At 48.8% G+C, this 19468-nt stretch overlaps 1 protein-coding gene across 2 annotated transcripts in view; it reads left to right on the top strand.

Annotated features, from left to right (window-relative positions):
- Tgfbr2 (transforming growth factor beta receptor 2) overlaps nucleotides 1-19208 on the top strand; it is an 89873-nt gene extending 70665 nt beyond the window's left edge. For both annotated transcript variants that reach the window (XM_013117089.3, XM_005075040.4), the window contains 3 exons: nucleotides 800-941; nucleotides 13715-13842; nucleotides 16373-19208. In XM_013117089.3, the coding sequence (XP_012972543.1) occupies nucleotides 800-941; nucleotides 13715-13842; nucleotides 16373-16552 (450 nt within the window). In that variant the 3' untranslated portion in view covers nucleotides 16553-19208. The remainder of the gene's footprint in view (nucleotides 1-799; nucleotides 942-13714; nucleotides 13843-16372) is intronic.
- The last annotated feature ends 260 nt before the right edge of the window (nucleotides 19209-19468 follow it).

Raw genomic sequence — 19468 nt, 5'->3', positions numbered from 1 at the left:
AGTCTTTGAAGAGTTTTCAGAGAGAGGAAATAATACTGTGTGTTGGGTCTGCCTGTGTAATTCTCATCATTTAAAACAGCCCTATGATTTTCTTAGAGGGAGCATCTGTACAGGGCTGGGCTGTAGCTCAGGCAGCAGAGTGCTTGCCTAGTGTGCCTGAAGCCCTGGATTAGATCCCTAGCACCCACATAAAGTGGCAGTATGTGTCTGTACTCTCAGCACTCTGCAAATGGAGGGGCAGTGCTTCAAGGTAATCACCAGCTAAGGAGCATGGGGCCAGCTTGGGCTGCATGAAACAGTGTCAAAAAAGAAGGAAGGAAGGAGGGAAGAAGGAAGGAAGATAGAAAGGAAGGAAGGAAGGCTAAGAAGAAGGAAAATATCATACCTGGAGCTGAAGAGCTGTTGCCAGTTAATGACTGCTGGGAGAGAGGGGAGAGGAGCCATGTGTCTTTAGTGGTATAGCCACTGCTAGTGACTCTGATCCTGGAAAGGCCCCACCAATGCCTTATGAGCAGCACTAATAAAATGCAATGGGTGGTTCAAAAAAGACATGGAAGTGGGTAGGGGACATATTATCAAGAATTGGGCAGCAAATAAGAGAGGATAATGGGAGTGAATATGATCAAAACACATCATATCCACGTATGACGTTGGCTAAGAGTACAAGATGAAACCCCTGGACACAAACATAAAATCATCTGCCTATGAGAAGCCCAAGCTCAAGTCCCCTGTGACAAATTCCGTCAAAATTAAAATTAAACTAGGAGCTTCATTCTCTCTGTGTGTGTTTTTTCTTTAGGTGGGAACAGCAAGATACATGGCCCCTGAAGTTCTAGAATCCAGGATGAATTTGGAAAACGTGGAGTCCTTCAAGCAGACAGACGTCTACTCCATGGCTCTGGTACTCTGGGAGATGACATCCCGTTGCAATGCGGTGGGAGGTACGTGCTTGGTCACAGTGCAGTTGATGGCGGGTCCCCATTCTAGACGATGTCATGGTGTCTGTTTCCAGCGTGGTTTCAGGGTTCCTCGCAGAGCAGTGGACTCCACACAGGGAGGCAGTAGGTCATGTCGTGTTATTCTAACTAGCCAAGGTTCCTAACTGAAAAATCCCATTAACTTTGCATTCCCCTTCATACAGCTGCATAGAATTACTTTGTCTCCATAGATGTTTTAATATCTTGCGGGAGGTGGTCACTAGAAGCAGGAATAAGAATGGCTTCTGTTTACCTAAAGGATAATAGTCAGTTGAGCATCTGCATGTTGCTTCTTCTCATTTGAGTTTACAGGACTGACAGAAATGCTTGAGTAAATATTTACTCCTGTAGACATGACTTCTTTATCACAAAACTAAGCAGGGTGGCTTGATATGTCTGTTTGGGTTTTAAAACGCTGGGGACACTTATTGAAGAAGATCGTTAGCTCCTAAGACTTCTCCTCTACCTTTCCTCCGGGAACCTCAGGGGTCCCCAGGGTCACCTGTTGCCTTCCCTCCCCTTTCTTTGAGCATTCTCCCTAAGCAGAGCGCCACAGCTCTCCCAGGTTCCCGTTCTCTTCTCTGCATGCTGTGTATCGACAATCCTCTCTGTTAGAGACTGCCTTAGGGTTCCCATCACTCTGATAAGATACGGACCAAAAGCTGGGGGCGGGAGGAATGCTTTATTTATTTCACCCTACACGTTCAGATGAACAGTCCATGTCTGGGGAAGTCAGGAAGCCCCTGAGGAACCTGAAGTGGGCAGCAGTATGAAGACCATGGCTTGCTTAGTCTGTTTTCTTGAGCTCTCAGGACAACCTACCTACCCAGGAGGGGAGCTGCCCCCAGTAAGCTGGACCCTCCAAGACCAATCATTAATCAAAAAGATGACCCCACAAATCAGTCTGCTGGGGGAATTTTCTCACTTGAGGTCCCTTTTTCCAAAAGGACTCTAGCTGTGTCCAGTTGACATAAAAGTAGCCAGCACAGAGGCTGCCATTGCCTTTACCTTGACAATATAGGTAAGAATGACCACCCCTTGAATGTTCTACTTCTGTTTTGTCTTGGGGGCACTGCTTCCAGATAGCCAGAAAGAAAGATTGATTGTTTTTCTACATTCTGTCTCCATTACCCATTCTCCACTCAGTAACTTCCATCAGGTCTCACCTGGAAAATGAGTACATCCTATTGTCCAGATGAAGTCAAGCTTGGCTTGATTCTTTCTGAAATTTTGTTTTATAATATTAGATTTACAAAATAGCATCAAGAAGAGCACAGAGAGCTAAGGAGATGGTTTAGTCGCTAAAGTCTTGCCACACAAACGTGAGACATGAGTTCAGATCCTAGGTAAAAGGTGGGTTTTGTAGAGGGTACCTATAATCCTAGTGTTGGGGAGACAGACACAGGAGGATGCCTGAGGCTCGATGGTCAGGCGGTTGACCCAAATTAGTTTGCTTCAGAATGAGAGAGACCCTGTCTAAAAATATAAAGAACAATGTCAACCTCTAGTCTACATACACACCGTCACAAACATCCATACACATATACAGAAAATTAAATAAAAAGATTAGCAGAGAGATCTAGATGTGTAATTCCAACACTCAAGATTTTAATGCAGGATGATTGAAGCAAGTTCTAGGTCAGTTTGGGCTATGTAGTAACTTACAGGCCAGCCTGGACTGTAGAAAGGATCCTATCCTAAACACACAAACAGATAAACAACCGTCACAACAACACAAATGCATAAATCCAGCCCTCTCACCCACCTTTAATTTAGTTTAAAATTTAGCCCAAGTGCAACAGAGAAGAAGCAATCTAACTGTATTAAAGCCAGGACATTAAGGTTGGCGCAGTGCTCACTTGTACTCCCGAGTCACCAGGAATGTTTTCCTGGAAGATGACTTGGGTTAGGATTCACATGGATCTAACTCAGGTGCTTCCAAAGTCTTCCATGACCTTGACACTTGTGAAGATGAAGCCAGCTCCTCAGAGCCTGGATCCCACTTGGGTGTTGCTGGTGTTTTCTCACCATTAGACTGATATGACATGTCTGGAATAAGAACACTGCAGACACTGTGGTAACTTCTCTGCACTTGGAACCAAGGGCAGGGTTGCTGGTGTCGGCTGGGAAGTCTGAGTACCAGGTTCCCCTCGGTAGATATGCCATTTTCCAATTGTAATGGGCACACACAGGGAAAATACTCTAGTTTGTAATCTCACCTGTTAATTTGGGGAATCTACCAAGAATTTCCCATTTTAAATGATTATCACTGTGATGTTTGCCTCTTGCAAATATTTCTGTTAATTAGTAGATATTTTACTCTGAGGGAATCCCTGAGTGTTCTTCCTCTCACTATCCCTTGGTATTTATCCATTATTTGTGCATTTATGTTATCTGGGGACAATGGGTATTTCTTACATTCTATGGATGTCCAATAATGTCATTACTTATTTTGATGCTCAAATAGTGACCTCTTTGGTTACTGACTTAAACTTGCTGACTCATTGTCCAAGGCCTTTCCAACTGGACCTGTTACTGGTTCTGAGTCTTCATCCCTTGCAGAAAATGTTTGACTCCCCAAAACCCCCAGGAGGATCTAGGTCACCTCTTCCTCATCCACAATTGAGTCACTGCCATCTATTTCTCTGGCCTCTGTGGAGATGGTGATTCCTATCTGGCTGGCACAATTCTCTCCTGGTTTCCTGCCTAAGGGGTCTTCTTCCACACTTCTAAAAGTTGTGTGTGTGTGTGCGTGTGTGTGTGTTTTCCTCACAGTTGAATTTGTTTAATCAACTACCAGCCATTGTAAATCATTTTCTGTTTGGAAGATTCGAGGACTACAACATGGCTCTGTAGATTGATAGGAGTCCTGTCAAAGACAATGCTGTCCCCGCCAGAGTCAATGTACCTGACTAGTGGTGTCCTCTCCCATGCTCTGGGGGGTGTGCTTCTATAAACAGCCCCTGAGATTGTGTCTGGTGTCCAGCTCTAACAAGGCAGTCAGCCTAAGGCTCTGGCCTGTTCTGCTTTCGTTGTCCTCACTGACGAGAGCCCTTTCCTGTTGATATTTGCTGAGTGAGGAAGAATCGAGGCGTATGAGGAAGAGCCAAGCTCACCAACTTTTATGGGTTCTAAAAAAAGCTCCGGGATAAACAAGTTTCCCTGTGGAAAGAACCAGGATCTGTTTTCGTCAGCTCATCTTAGAAAAACCATTTACAACCTCTGAGGTAAAAACAGGCAGGAACTGGACGGAGCCCCTCCTGGCGATCCTCTTTCTGATGGTAGCTTCCCACTCCCGGTTCTCCAGTCTCCACTCTGGCCGTATCCACCCTCGCGTGCATCACTAGACTTGAACTTGTGACGTCGGGCGGCATGTCCCTGACTGAGAATACATCGACCTCTTCTAAAAGTGTCAGATTTGTGTGTGCATGAGTGCTAGCGTGCCTGTGCACCTGTGGAGGCAGGAAGCCAAGCTCTAGTATCTTCCGCAGTACTTCTTCTCCACTTGGCTTTCTGAGATGGAGCCTCGCTGAACTTGGGCCTGTCTGAGTTGGCTAGGCTGGGTGGCCAGTGAGCCCCAGGGATCCACCTGCCCCTGCCCCTGCCCTGTCTTCCAGTACTGAGATTACAAGTGCATGCCATGATGATGGCGGGGGCGTGTCCCTTTTCCTTCTCAGGTCCCATCTCCATGCTGCGTGCTCACCCTGGGGCTCTCACTGCAAGCTCCCTTCCTGCCCCAGCTCCTCTTGCAAGCAACACTCTGGGACCAACGCTGTGGCATGGGCGCCCTGTAGTCAGGGGCTCTTCATGTAGAGTAACGACTGTTAAAGGGCACAGCAGAGGGAGACGGGGGCCAGATGTTCAGGCCAGGCTAAGTCAGTGGATGCCAAGATAGGAAGGACGGTGAGGGTGAGACCCAGTCTTGAGCAGTGTGGCTTGGGCGTCCCATTGTCATGCTCCTCTCACAGTCAGCCTGGACTCCGTGCAGAGCAGCCCAGGGGAGGGAGAGGCACACAGCCCATCCCTGGGGATGTTACCCTCAGTGTTACCAGGTAGACATTGTACACAGACGATAGAGTTCCTTCTGACGCCGAGTCTGAGCTTCCTTTAGCACGTAGTTCCACCACAGTGCTCCACAGACCATCATAGGGAGTAAGGAGTGTTCTGGAGAGGAAGCCGGTTTGGTCCAGGTTAAGAACAGCCTGGAGGAACCACGGGCAGCATCACCAAGGCAGTGGCTTCATCCATCAGTGCACCGGATCCCCCAAAATAGCATTTGGGGCATGCCAGTCGGCCTCCCTGAACAGATGAGAAAACCGGGTTCCAGGGGTCGGACAGCCATGGAGCCGGGAGCCCTGTGGCCACAGGTCTTCCCCTTCCTGGGAGAGTCAGCCTCACTGGTGGGGGACAGGGAAAATGAATGCCCAGAGTAGCATATGGGGGATCAGAGTCCTTCTGCACCTCCCACACTGGAGGCACAGCCCTTCAGAGCACTGGAGGAGGCAGGGTGGTACTCCTGAGGGACCTCACTTCTGAAAGTCTGCATCTCTGAGTTCTCCTGTCTCCCTTGATGAATTACTGAGTGTGTGTGTGTGTGCATATGTATCTGTGAGAGAGCTTGTGTGCATATGTTTGTGTGCATGTGTGTGTGAGAGAGACAGCGAGATAAAGAGAGGGGGGGGGGAGAGGGAGACAGGGAAAGAGAACTCCAGAGGCCAGCCTCTGGTGCTGTTCTCAGGCAATGTCCACTTTTTTTTTGAGACAGGATGTCTCATTTCCCTAGAACTCGCCAAGCCAAGTAGGCCAGATTGACCAGTCAGCCTCCCCAGGTATGCACCTGCCTCCACCTCCTCTGGAATGACAGGCATGTGCTGCCACACCTGGGTTCTTTAATTTTGCTTTCTTTTAATGAAATCCAGGTCCCTGTGTTTGCTAGGCAAGCATTTTACTGACAGTCCTCTTCCCCGCCCCCAGATCCCAGTTAACAGAGTCAAGGATGTTAATCTCTGTGCACAGATGCCGTCAAATCTGACTTCTTTATCCTGCTTTCTCCAAGGACATAGTCGGTCATCCATTCATTCACACACTCATCCATTCATTCACTCAGATGATATCTAAAGAATGACTCTTGTGCCCAGGCACCATTCCCTCTGCTGAGGAACAGGAGTGCATGCTTATTTCTGAGGCCTGGTCTTGCTCAGAAGCTCACAGAGGCGTCACGCTCACGCTCAGCCTCCCTGGTACTGGGATATCAGGAATGTAACCCTGCATCTGGCAAGAGTAGCGAGTCCAAAGGCCCAGCCTCCCCCGAGGGAATGGCTTAGTGAGGAGCGAGGCTGGACTAGCTCAGCAACTGATCTGGTGTCCAGCAAGGGACTGATGTATGCGATCATTTTAGAAAGAAAATTATAGCAGACTAGGGGAAGATAATGCCCCTGGGGTGGGTGCTTCAGGCACTCTGATCATCTCAAAGAATGGATACGGAAAATGAGGGGAACAACATGAGTTGTGTAAGGAGAACAAGGTGGAAGGTGTTTGGCGTGCCGCTGCTTTCTGATGGAGAGAAGGCGGGAGACCCGGCCTGGACAGGACAGGGAGACCTGGCCTCTTTTACAAAAGAGCCTCTGTCCCGGGCCAGGCAGGCAGTCGGCCTGGGGTCTGGGCAAGTGTTTGCGCTATGGTGTGTGGGAGGCGGATGAGGGAGGTGTCTCAGGTCCCCTTTGGGGACTACAGCACTACAGCAGACACCACATGTATTCATCCCCAGCCAGAACTGGCCCACGTGCACACTAATCCAAGCGCTGGCCACCTGGACGTCTGAATAGAAGCTGGCACACAGTGGCCAGTGAGCAAGGGTTTGACACAGACAGCTCCTTCTGGAAGAAGCATCGGAAGAACAATGGGCCAAGCAGAAAAGAAAGGGAAGGAGGCTTGGAGAAACTTCAGGAAGGCCAGGCTGGAAACCCACTTTGACCGGACTTCAAGGCAGCACCATTTGGGAAGTAAATATAAAATCAGAGGAGCACTGCCTTGGGGGGACACTGTCTAACTACAGCCACAACAGTTGTGGACCAGATGCTGATGGTCAAGGTGATGCCGATGTCTGGGGGACGGGTCTGTGGCCATGCAGAGAAGGGCAGGCTGTTTCCCTTCAGAGGAGCCGGGGGCTTCCTGGGAGTAAGGAAGAGCAGCCTGCAGCTGCTCCTCAGCCTCGGCTGCAGGGAGGAGGGAAGGAAGAGAAAGTTCCATGCAGCCTTAAAACAAAGGTCTCTTAGAGAAGGTGTGTTTTGAAGGGGCGCGGGGACCCAGGGCATTCCGTCCGAGAACCCTCAGCATGGGCTGGTTTAACTGTGGCAGAGATGTCTGCTTTGGTCTGAGCACCCTGGATCCCGCAAAGAGGAACCTGAGTAAACATTGTAGGGGTGCCATGCCAACCCCGCCCTCCTGTGGTGCCTGTGGTTAAAGAATGAGAAGGCCTTGTTCTCTCTCCACCCCCAGCCCTGCCACTGCCCCTGCCTCTCTCAAAGCCAGAGCACACAGATGTTTGGGTGCACTGCAGGAAAATCACAACAGTTAAGGGGATTTCTTTTTAATTAGTAGTCTTTACATAACTTGTTTAGAAATGACCAAGTGTCTCCATCCAGCAGACCCTAAAATGCCCTTCCTGCTGGCCTATGATAGAGAGGGCCTCACCAAGGTTGGCAGGGAGAGAGACCTTTGTCAAGTTTTCAGTGGGTGGGGTATTCCCTAGGGTGCTTGCTCTGGGCAGGGTTGGGGGAAGCAGTTTTTAGGTGGATAGAAGAAGGAGTAACAACTCCTTAGCACATCAAAGGTAGTCTGCAGGTCCCTGAGACACCAGGGGTAGCTCTCAGCCCTCTGTTTGCCCACCTCACTTTCCTTCCTTCCTATTTTGTTGTTGGCATTTTGTTTGTTTGTTTTGTTTTTCAGGACAGAGTTTCTCTGTATAACAGTCCTGGGTGTCCTGGAACTCACTCTGTAGACCAGGCTGGCCTTTAATTCACAGAGTACTGCCTCTGCCTCTGCCTCTGCCTCCCGGAGTGCTGGGATTAAAGGCCTAACTCAACCTCACTTTTTGTAATGGTGAACTGCGGATGTTGGGTCACATCTCTCCAGGCTGTTGGTCAGCATCCTCTGCCTGGCTCTTGGACACTCTTAAAGCCTGCTCAGTTCCCTCCGCTCATTTTCCTTTGTCATGATCCGGCCCCTGCTCCCCTGAGCAACTGAAGCCTGTTTCAGACCTGCTGTAGAATAAGGAAGGAACCAAGCATGGGTCTAAGTGAGTGTACATTTTTTAATGAAATTATTTATCAGGACAGCATATATGGGCCATGGGGTGTTTGTATACATCAGAGGACAAGTTATAGGACTTGGTTCTCTCCTTCCACCATGGCTCTTAGGATGAAGCTTGGGTCTTCAGGTTTGGCTTTTACCCACTGTGACTTAAATAGCCACGCCTAACTGGGATTCACTTTTCCTATAACTCATTTCTGATGCCTTTTGCTGAAGCCTCTCTCCACTGAACTGAGGGCAACCATCTCATCCTCTGTAAAAAGTGGATTGGGAAGTGCTCACATACAACCAATAAGGTAATGGTTTCAAATCCCTTTTAATCTCATAGAAGCTACTTGCATGGAAGAGCCCAGGAGCACAGCCATGAGAGGAGATTGGGCTTTCTAGAAACCTTCCTTTCGTGATTTCATGGGTTTAAACATGTGCATTTTCTGAAACATTCTAGACACCAATATGAAAGATAAGTAGGTGGATTGAGTCAATATGGATTTAGCTGTGAAACTTTTACTGAGGGGGTTGGATTGCAGTCTTCTAGGCTGGACATACTGGGAGCCAAAGAGGTCCAGGCCACAATAAGTGTGCTGTCAATCATCCACTCTGCTCCATTCCTAGGACTATTCTATGGTACAGAGAATAAGTAAGATTTCCCCAGGACATCCATCAGTGTCCACCCATCAAGCACAGGACTCCCTGCCTGCTAACCTTCTCCCTGAGGTCTGACCGCTAACCTTGTTTCTCAGAGTTCATAGTTTATCCTCTCGTTCAGAGTCAAGGTGGACATCTGCCAAAACTTGAAGCAGATTTAGAAACTCCCTGCAAGAGGGAATGGCCTTCTCTGCACTGTTCGTGTCCCCAGGTCTCCATGGAGGCTCAGAGAACAGCAGATAGGATTGCCTGAGTAGCCACAAAAGCAGCAAGCAGGCCCCCCCACGTGTGTGTGTGTGTGTGTGTGTGTGTGTGTGTGTGTGTGTGTGCCCCCCTCTTTAGTGCCGGGAGCAGATACTAGATACATAGGCCGAGTGGCAAGCGTCCACACGGCTAGATCTGAGTCACCTCAGCACGCTTGGGAGACACGAGAGAAGAAAGTAGGGTCAGGACTAGGGTGTTCAGAATGAGGGGAAAGACCACAGAAAGAAGAACCAGCAAAACCCGCGGTAAGAAAAACAGTCTAGCGTGTATTGTTATGGAAGCATATATTGGGCAAATGCGTTATTTTCAGGGGGTGGAAGAAAAAGTCCAATTGAAACGTGTGCACAAGGATACAAGATGGCCCAGAAAGCGGAGGCACCGGCCCCCAAGCCTGGGCTCTTGAGCTCAAGTCCAGGCCCATGTGGTGGAACGAGAGAATGAGCAACTCCCAAAAGTTGTCCTCTAACCTCTGACCTCAGACCTCCACAAGTTCACCATGGCTTGTATGCAAATGAATAAGTGTGAATATGTGTGCACTTCAAATCCTCCCCACCCGAACCTGAGGGATTACTGACTGAAGATTGATTGATTGATTGATAATTGATTTTTTTTGAGATGGGGAGGGGCCATCACACTTGAGGCCCAGAATGTTTGCCTACAGGTCAGTCACTGTCTAGGCCTAGCTGGCTTCAAGTTTATAGCATCCTTCTGCCTCAGCCTCCGCGGTGCTGAGATGACAGTCGTGTACCGCTGTACCCTCTTGAAAGGTCCCTTTCAAGGGACAGGCACCAGCCAGTCTGGGTCACATGATGTGGGTCACACGATGCTCTTGGACCACACCCATTTTTTTCCATTTTAAACTTAGAAGGCAGCGAAGCTCTCAGATCCGCCCTGTGTGGCACAGACAGTTGGTCTCTGCCAGCATCTGGCTGATGAATGACCCTTGACCTCCCTTCCCCAGTGTAGCCAAAGAGAGGAAGTAGGCCTTCAGAGCGCAGGAAGTCTCATAGTTCCCAAGGTTGCAGGAGAAACAGGGGACACTCAGTTAAGCTTCCCCTTGCTTTGGGGAAAAAAAAAAAAAACCGTGTGCCTCGTCTCCTTTCCCACCGGGGCCGGCGTCCGTCACTTCACCTCTGAGCCTCCTTCTCCCACGCTCCACGGACGCCTCCTTTGGCCCACACGGAACTTACACATTAAGATGACGGCTGTGGTGACAGCTGGGGCCAAAGCAACTTAAAAGGGAAAGGTTTATGTGGGCTCATAGCTTGAGGGTACAGTCTGTCACGAACACAGGAACGTGAGGTCACCGATGGTCATGTTCCGTATCCGTTAGCACGGAGCAGGGAAGGGATGCATGCACTCAGCTGGATTTCTCCTTCTGCCTTTGTACTTAGTTTCGGATTGGAGCCCAGTGGATGGTGTTGCACACCCTCAGAGCAGGGGCCTCTCCCCTCCCCGATCCTCAGGGACACCCCAGCAGTGTATCTCCCAGGTCGTTCCAAGTCCAGTCAAGGTGACAGTAAAGATGAGGGGTCACAAATGGTTTTGAGGCTTGGAACTCAGAGTGGAATAAACTAGCCCTAGTTAATAGTTCAACCATAGATGTGTTTTCTTTGTTCTCGGGGCCTCAGCCGTGAGGTAGACTCTGGGCCAGATTCTCACCCTGATATTTCCCTCTCACTTGCTGCGATGGCCTGCCTGTCATTTCTGAGCATGGGCATGAGAACCGTGGCCCCTGGAGCACTCCCCCTGAAGTGTTCCCTGGGAAGGAGAAAGCAAGGATGCCTTCTGGAAAAGCAAAGGTCCTTTATCAGACACCCATAATGCCGCGTGGCTCTGAGCATCCTTCCTGCATCTCAAGGAAGGACTTCGAGAGCTCCCTCACGGTGGAGTGGCAGTCATCTTCAGAGGGGCAGCTGAGCAGACAGAAACCAAAAGAGAAAGAGGGAAGCTCTTGGTGGGCAGCTGGCTTGGACCAGCGTTGCTGGAAGTAGGACCTGATGTGAAAATTTGGGGGGCATTGTTTATCGAGGAGCAGGTCTCATGGGAAACGGGAACAGTCAGGAGAAGGAGCTGTGCTGGGATTACTACATAATTCAGAGAGCCCGGCCTCAGTCTTGTCTCACAGATGCTCTTAGAGGGGTTTGCAGAGGCAAGAAGATTGAACCAGTCAACACACATGTCACCGTGTGACATGGCTGCCTCTGGCAGGTGGGTGTCATGTCCGGGCATCTCCAGGCTGGGGTATTTCCATCTGGCCAGTACAGTTCTGCAGAGAAGGGGGAAGGAGTGAGGCCCGTGGGCAATACCTAAACTGCTCGAGATTCTTGGCTTGGTAAAGGTGTCTCGTTAGGCAACAAATACAACTGCAACAGCAGCCAGAGAGTTAGAAACAGAGAGTCTGTGGCCCAATACAGTATCCAGTGAGCAATTTATATCTCTTACAGATCCCCTGCCATCTAGTCCTTTCTTTCTTGGAAGAGTGCAACAAGGAAATGAGCTATTTGGTGTGAGTGGGCCATGAGATAATCTGGAAGGGAAGATGATGGTCCCGCAGGTCACTCCACTTGCTCCGTAGGAAGAAGATGGCGATGAGCGTGGGGTCTCATCTGGAGCTGGCTCTGACCCGCCCAGCTTCAGCTTTTGCTTGAAGTCACCCCCGTTTGCATTTACCGGATGCCTAAAGCAAAATGGAAAGCAGCAGGCAGAGGAAGACATACAATCCTGCCCCAGCCTTGAGCCTCAGGATCAGTGGTCTGATGGAGGATAGAGGAAGGGAGAAAGAAGGGGTGTATGGACCCCAGAGGTCAGACCTCGGAATGTACCCCTAGACCAGTGTAGATGAATTCTCGGTGTGGTTACAGTCAAAGGGTGACAAAGGGGGCTTGTGTTCATTTCAATGTCATAAATGCAATTGCATTCTAAAATACAATAAGTTTTTTAAAATCTATGGAAAATGAGGTACAAAAAATACCCTGGGGGGATTGATAGCAAAGAAGGAGAACATGAAGTTAGGAAGAGAGAGGAGTCACCAGGGAGCATTTGAAGGAGGCGGTGGTGGATGGGTATGGTCAAAATACAGTGTATAAATGTGTGAAAATTCCAAAGAATAAACAAGGATATTATTTTTAAAAATCAGCCAGCAAATAAAATGATAAAATAAGATCCTGACAGCTTTTCTACTGGGGTGAGGCTGTAAAAGATCCTAAGTGCACTTCTGGGAAAATGAAAGAGAAAAATAAAACAGACTATTCCTCTTTTAAATTCCATTTAACCATGAAAGCATCTTCAATTCTTAGCATAGAAGGCAAATGACTGAAATTTTTGCTCATTAAGGAAAATTATCTTGAAGTTAAAGGCCAAAGATCCTGCATATTAGTGGGGGGAGATGCGGAATATAGCCCAGCCTTCCCCTTCAGTGCTCACCCCCCCCTCTCACACACACACATGCACGCGTGCACGCACACATGCACACACACGTGTGCACACTTTCCTTCATGACATTGGGAACTGAACTTGAACCCAGGACTTCATGCATGCTATGCAAGTACTCTACAACTGAGCAACATCCCCAGCCCCAGAAATCTCCCATCGCTCCCACTGAAACTCTATACCGACTGTAAGCACTAACATTTCTAATCCCCTCCCTCTGGTATTCATCTCTTAACCCCTAGAGATACTCTCTTCACGTCTGTGGATTTGTCTCTAGGGAGATCTAGCTCCCTTCTTACTGCCATAATACACTCCCCGAGACTGTCATTATTTACAAAGGAAAATGCTTTCTTTTGTCTCACGGTTCTGGAGACAGGAATCCAGCAGTATGGCCTGGTGCTGCTCTGCACACCACCACAGGGTGAGGAGACTTGCTTGTTCTCTCTTGTTGTAGACAGGGTCTCCCTACCATCCCAGGCTGGCCCTGAACTCCTGACCCTGGTGCCTCAGCCTCCCAAGTGCTGGATGATACCTTGGGACCACATAATATTTTCCTTTTAGTCTGATGTACTTCCTTTACCCAACGTCTTCAGGAACCATCCAGGCTGTAGAATCTTTCAGAATTGTATGGCTTTGTAGGACTAATGCTCGCTTGAAATTCAACACACTCTACTAAATCTGTTTGTGTGCTGTGGGCCTACGGAGGACCATAAGCTTTGTAATAAATAAAGGATTTTATTTTTGTTTTTAAATTATGTGTGTCCATATATGAATGTTGTACATGAATGTGTGCACATGGATGCAGTGCCTACAAAGGCCAAAAGGGGGCATCAGATTCCCCTTCTGCCTTATTCCCTAGGTGCCAGCTATTGGCATGATGCCTACAAGGACCGAACAGCCACCAGGGGGATATTTCCCAGCATCCTCCCACCACCACTCCTTCCTTCTTCTTCTGATCCACTACCATTAACAGTGTTCTGGCAACGGCAAGCGCATTCTGTCCTTGTTTCCAACCAGGCACTCAGCGGGCACACTTCTCTCGGCCCTGTACTCATCTGGCCTGTGTCTGCCTGTTTTCTTCACAGAAGTGAAAGATTATGAACCCCCGTTTGGGTCCAAGGTGAGGGAGCACCCGTGTGTGGAGAGCATGAAGGACAACGTGCTAAGAGATCGAGGACGGCCTGAAATCCCCAGCTTCTGGCTCAACCACCAGGTGAGGCGTGCTGGCTCGGAAGGGTCGGGAGGTCCCTACAGAGGAGTCTGCTGCCAGGCAGCAGAGAGCTCTGGGAGGTGGAGCCTCACCATGAGTGTGGGGGATCGACCTTGGGTCCCTGTAACCCCGCTGCCGGGCAGCAGAGCTGTAGAGCCTCACCCTGAGTGCGGGGGACCAACCTTGGGTCCCTGTAACCCTGCTGCTGGGCAGCAGAGAGCTCTGGGAAGTGGAGCCTCTCCCTGAGTGCGGGGGACCGACCTTGGGTCCCTGCAGAGGGGTCCGCTGCCAGGCAGCAGAGGGAGCTCTGGGAGGTGGTGCCTCGCCCCGGAGTGTGGAGGATCGACCTTGGGTCCCTGTAACCCCGCTGCTGGGCAGCAGAGAGCTCTGGGAAGTGGAGCCTCACCCTGAGTGCCGGGGCCCTTGGGTCCCTGTAACCTCGTTAGGTTTGTGTTCCTAAGGAAAGCTTCAGTGTAAGTGGGTGACCCTGTTCTCGTACGTGGCTCTCACCAGGCTTCTACAGCGTCCACAGAGAGCTCTAGGATGACAACTGGAGGGCACTGGTCTCCTTTCCCAAGCCCTCTTGATTCAGGGTTAAGATACTTTGCTAGCTGTGTCTGCTGTCCACGCCTGTGCCTTCGTGTCAGAGGCCTACGTCTCATTCCCTCTCACTCTGCCTTTGTTCGGCTGGGGTTCCTCAACTTCACAAAGACATAATTAGCAGTTGGAAGCAAGCAGGGCCGTTGGATAGATGGCACCCTCATATCTATCTGCTGGCTGTGCATGGAGATGAGTGCGCCTACGAAGGGGTAGGCTGGCCACCACGATGGAGGCCAGGAAAGCGATGACAAGGAGCTTGCTGGTGACGGAGGAGGGGACCAGCCTATTGAGTGATAGCCACACAGTTCATCGTTATTCCTTCCCAAGAACTGGAAGTTAAGGCTGCTCAGAACAGAGGTTGAAGGAGAGGGGAACAAAGGTTAGGTTGTGAGCGAGAGACAGTTGACCACATGTGATACATCCGAGGAAGAGCCTTGATGAAGAAAGATCCAGAACAGTTTTTTCTATCTCTCTGGAAGAATGATTCTCTTCCACCCAGCAAAGCCCTTTATTGCTCTCTTGGATGAAGTCCTTCATCCTTGCTGGCCATGGGTATGTAGGTTTATCTAAAGGCATGAGAATTTCAAGTGAGAACCAGAAACAGCAAGCTAGGCGCATTCAGGTAGACAAATAGGGCAGGAAGCCTGCTTGGGGCCAGCCTTGGCCCAGAGCCAGCACTGTGATCAGGGAGTAGGTTAGCCAGGCTTCCCAGGGTCAAAGTCTTCTCCAGACTCTCAGACAAATTGTCTTTGGTTCTAAAAAATGCAAGACTGTTTGAAAGAACTCAGGAATTAGAAGGTGCCAGAATGGTATGTCCTACTGAAACCCTGCCACCATCACTTGAGGTCTCTCCTGTAAAGTTCTTATAATGAAGCCGTTATTCATTATGATAAAATTCTGGAAAGAATTTGCATAATACATTTTTTTCTCTTAATGAGATTTGTTGCCCTATTGATTTCAAGGTAATGCTTAATATTTAATTTAATTTACTGCCTGTAATTACTGTGTCAGGACAAAATAAATGTTTCTGGTATAGGAACAATAACATTCTACTCTTAACAGGGCCATCAATCAATACCATTAGTTAGGTGAATTATGCAGTTAATTCCACATCAAGAACTGGGGGTGGGGGAAATCCCTAGATGTTGTAAAAGTTGCTGGTATGGGCAGGCAAGTGCCAACTCTCCACAAAGAGTGTTAGATGTATTGGCCTCTGCAAGGAAGGGACTGATCTTCCCAGTTCTCAGACTATTTACTTAACTTCTGATTTTCTGAGAGGACTGAAAGTAGTAACAAAACTCTTCTTGACGCAAAATGAAATCCAGCCTGTGGTAAAGCACTTTGCTTTCTGGACAGGCTTTCCTGTCTGGGGGTGAGGTTCAGTGGGGGAGGACAAGTTATAAAATAGCTTCCAATCAACCAGTCAGTGGTGGCGCACGCCTTTAGTTCCAGCACTTGGAAGGCAGAGGTAGGAGAATCTCTGTGAGTTCGAGGCCAGCCTGGTCTACAAAGCTACACAGAGAAACCCTGTCTTGAAAAACCAAAACCAAACCAAACCAAAAACAGCAACAAAAAAACTTACAATCTGGCATACAAAGACAGCCATGTCAAAGGGCCTAGCTTAATGTCACTGGAAATGACAGGAGCACCATGGAGTCACCCTTGACAGTCCTGGGAGTAACTTCTGAGTCATTCGATGAAATATAGATTTTACAAAGTGAACCCAGACTAGTGCCTGCTCCACTCTGGACTTGGGTGTCCAGCTCTGTTCAAACAGAAAGATACCTATGAACTAGCCATGTTACATTCTCAAAGAGTAAAACTCTGGAGGGCAAGGGATGATAGGACACCATTTGATAATGATGTATTGATCCTAACTGCATGGAGACCAGCCACTGACAATACTCTTGGGACCCCCTCCCTTCCTCTGCAGGGCATCCAGATCGTGTGTGAGACACTGACAGAGTGTTGGGACCATGACCCCGAGGCCCGCCTCACAGCCCAGTGTGTGGCAGAGCGTTTCAGTGAGCTGGAGAACCCAGATAGACTCTCTGGGAGGAGCTGCTCCCAGGAGAAGATTCCAGAAGATGGCTCACTGAACACTACCAAATAGCTTTATCTGGCAGGCTAGGTCAAGCCTCCAGAAGCCGTCCTCTCACCAAAGACAGGGAGCTGGAAGCTGTCCTGACTGATGCTTCTGGGAAAGCCAAGGACTTGCTCCCTTCTTCCCTGACGGTTGCTCCATGTTCAGAAGCAGCAGCAGCAGCGGCAGCAGCAGCAGGGGCTAAGTGACAGAGAGCATTCTATGCCCTGGACGTTGTTGCCATGGCATAAGCTGTATTAGCACCTCCTCAGGAAATGAGATTGATTTTTACAACAGCCAATAACATTTGCACTTTATTAATGCCTGTATGTAAATATGAATAGCTATGTTTTATATCTATATATCTATATATGTCTATATATCTATCTATAGCCATACTCTGCAAGGAGACAAAGAAAAAGATCAAACGTTCCCGGGAAATTAGCTTTTATTGGAGAGCTCCAGAATGGAGCAGAAGGCACTCACTCGGGACAGCATTAGCACTTGACAATCACGTGGGCGCGGTGGTCCCCGGAATGTGGGTTAGGGGGACAGTCGCATGAGAAGGATCCATGCCTCACGGCCTGCTTTGGCCACAAAACACTTTCTTTTGCAATAATTACCCTGTACGCGAGGGTGCTTTTGCCCAGGGAGCTAAGTCCCATCACTGTGCCCCAGGGTCTCCCGTGTGCCTTGCTTTGCTTCCTGTTACCCTCTACATTCAAGCCCCACATCTGACTTTGTGAACCTTCGGGTTTAACCTGGAAGCTCGGCCTCAGCTTTCCATTTTCATAGTCCACCAAAATCAAGGAAGGCCGTCTCCCCACCCACGAAACTGTCCCATCATCTGCTAATAAGACTGGGTGGTTTCATTTCCTCCGAGCCTGAGTTACTGTTACTCCCGGCAGGCAGTTATCAGTTGTTGCTGTTTAAAGCGGCACACCCCACACCCAGCCCTGCAGCTCATTGTGCTTCTCTCCTGCTGGGGTTTGCGGCTTCCCACAGCAACGCCAATGGGTTCTACCTTCCCAGGCTCCCAAACGGCAGGCACGATTCGAATGACACACACTGCCTGTACCGTACAACTGTGTCTGGGGACGCTCTGAACCCATGTTTTGCTTGGTCAGCACAGCGTCTGAAAAAGTCGCCCTTCGTTTCAAGTAACTGAGATGTGGCAGAAAAAAGAAATCTGTATTCTAGAGAAGGAGGGAGGGGTTTCCTGGCTGCCGCACTAGGGGGCAGCATTTGCAGCAAGGTGTGACTCTGAGGTGGCTGCTTGGTTTCTCGGTCTTCACATTACCCACACCCACCCCCGTCTGGAAATGAAAGCTTCCTTGGGTCAAGATCCATTGTAAGAAATGAGCATTCATAAGCTGGGCGAGATAGCTCAGCAAATAATAACGACTGCTCACAAACAAGAAGACCTGAGTTCGATCCCCCCCCACAACCCATGAAAAAAGCCATGCTCATTGGAACACACCTGTAATTTCCTCACTGGGAGGTGAGCATCCCTCGGAGCTTATTGGTCAGCCAAGAAGACTCTGTCTCCGAGGCCGAGTGAACAGTCTCCTGACAAACAACATCTGTCTTTGACCTCTGACCTCCAGACGTACATGCACCACATACATGTACACCCTCACACACATACACACACGAGAAATGTGCATTCATGTCACCTTGCTTTGGTAATGTGTTGGGCTGTACATACCTTGTCTGAGGTTATGATTTGAAGCTGATCACGAATTGGACATCGGGCCCTCCTGTGTGTGATCCTATTAGGTTAATTTCCTTTGTATGCATATTAAGTTCCATTTGCCTCTGCAAGGTAGGCTCTCTGCTCTCCCGATCGTTCTTTATGGTTCTTGGTCTCTGTATGGTCCTAACCTCCGCAGAAACTACAGTGAGGATCTAAATAGGGGACACACAAGAGTCCCGTGAAGAGTCCCAGAACTGTGTCCACTCAGATGACAGTAAAGAATGAACTTTAATGGGAAGCTTGTTAATCTATCAACAGATGTGGATACTGCAAGCAACAGTCTCTCTTTTTGTAAATGTGTTTTGAAGCTACTTATTTTCAGCCAGATAGGAGCATGATTGACGAACTACCAAGGAGTCTTTTATTCTGTCTGGACCATGGAGGCGTCAGATCACAGGGGGGTTTAGGATACATGACCAAGTTGGGGATGGGGCAAAAATCTATGTACTCTGCCCCGTGGAAGTGTGCTGTGCAACACCTTGGAAATCCCCCAAACCCACTTGCACCATAGGGCTTGCAGATGCCCTCCCAATAGCTGTTGTCCGCCGCCCTCTAGCGGTGAGTTTTTAGAATACTGGTCCACTAGTGGGATTTCTAGGGTTCAAAAGTGATTTCACTTCTGGGTCATCATCAGAAACTGGAACACAGTGTCATGTTACTGTGGCTTGTTTTGTTTATGTCAATTTGTTTTTCCTATTCAAGAAAAAGACCAAGGAATAACATTGTTGTCATTCCTAAAAATGCTGACTTCTATTCACTACTCTGCATAAAGGGAAGGTTTTATTCTTTTGTTGAACACTTCAGCCATACTCATGTATTAAAATAGGACTGTGAATGCACAAATATTCTTTTTATATCAAAATCTAAAGCACTTATTTTCATTCTATGCCGTTTGTCTTTTATATAAATAAAAACATCTAGTGAATCAAATCAATCAGAGTTCATGATGGCCTTGTCCCTTGTTGCTGTTCCCAGTAGCTAAACCCACGTCACACACTGGATTATTCCGAAGCATGGCAGAAAATGTCATCTACAAGTCCTTCCCGACGTTTCCACGTAGGTTGTCTTTTAACAGTGTTGCGAGAGCGTTTTTTCCCCTGGGCACGTGCGCACACCATGTCTGCTCACCTCAGATTATGGTGCCAGCGACGAAAACAAAGTAATGATTCCATCCAAGTCCCACTTGGTGA

Source organism: Mesocricetus auratus, unplaced genomic scaffold (assembly GCF_017639785.1).
Source record: "Mesocricetus auratus isolate SY011 unplaced genomic scaffold, BCM_Maur_2.0 Super-Scaffold_100691, whole genome shotgun sequence".
NCBI classification, from domain to species: domain Eukaryota; kingdom Metazoa; phylum Chordata; class Mammalia; order Rodentia; family Cricetidae; genus Mesocricetus; species Mesocricetus auratus.
The sequence above is the reverse complement of the archived record's forward strand: the minus strand, read 5'-3'. Positions and strand labels throughout refer to the sequence as shown.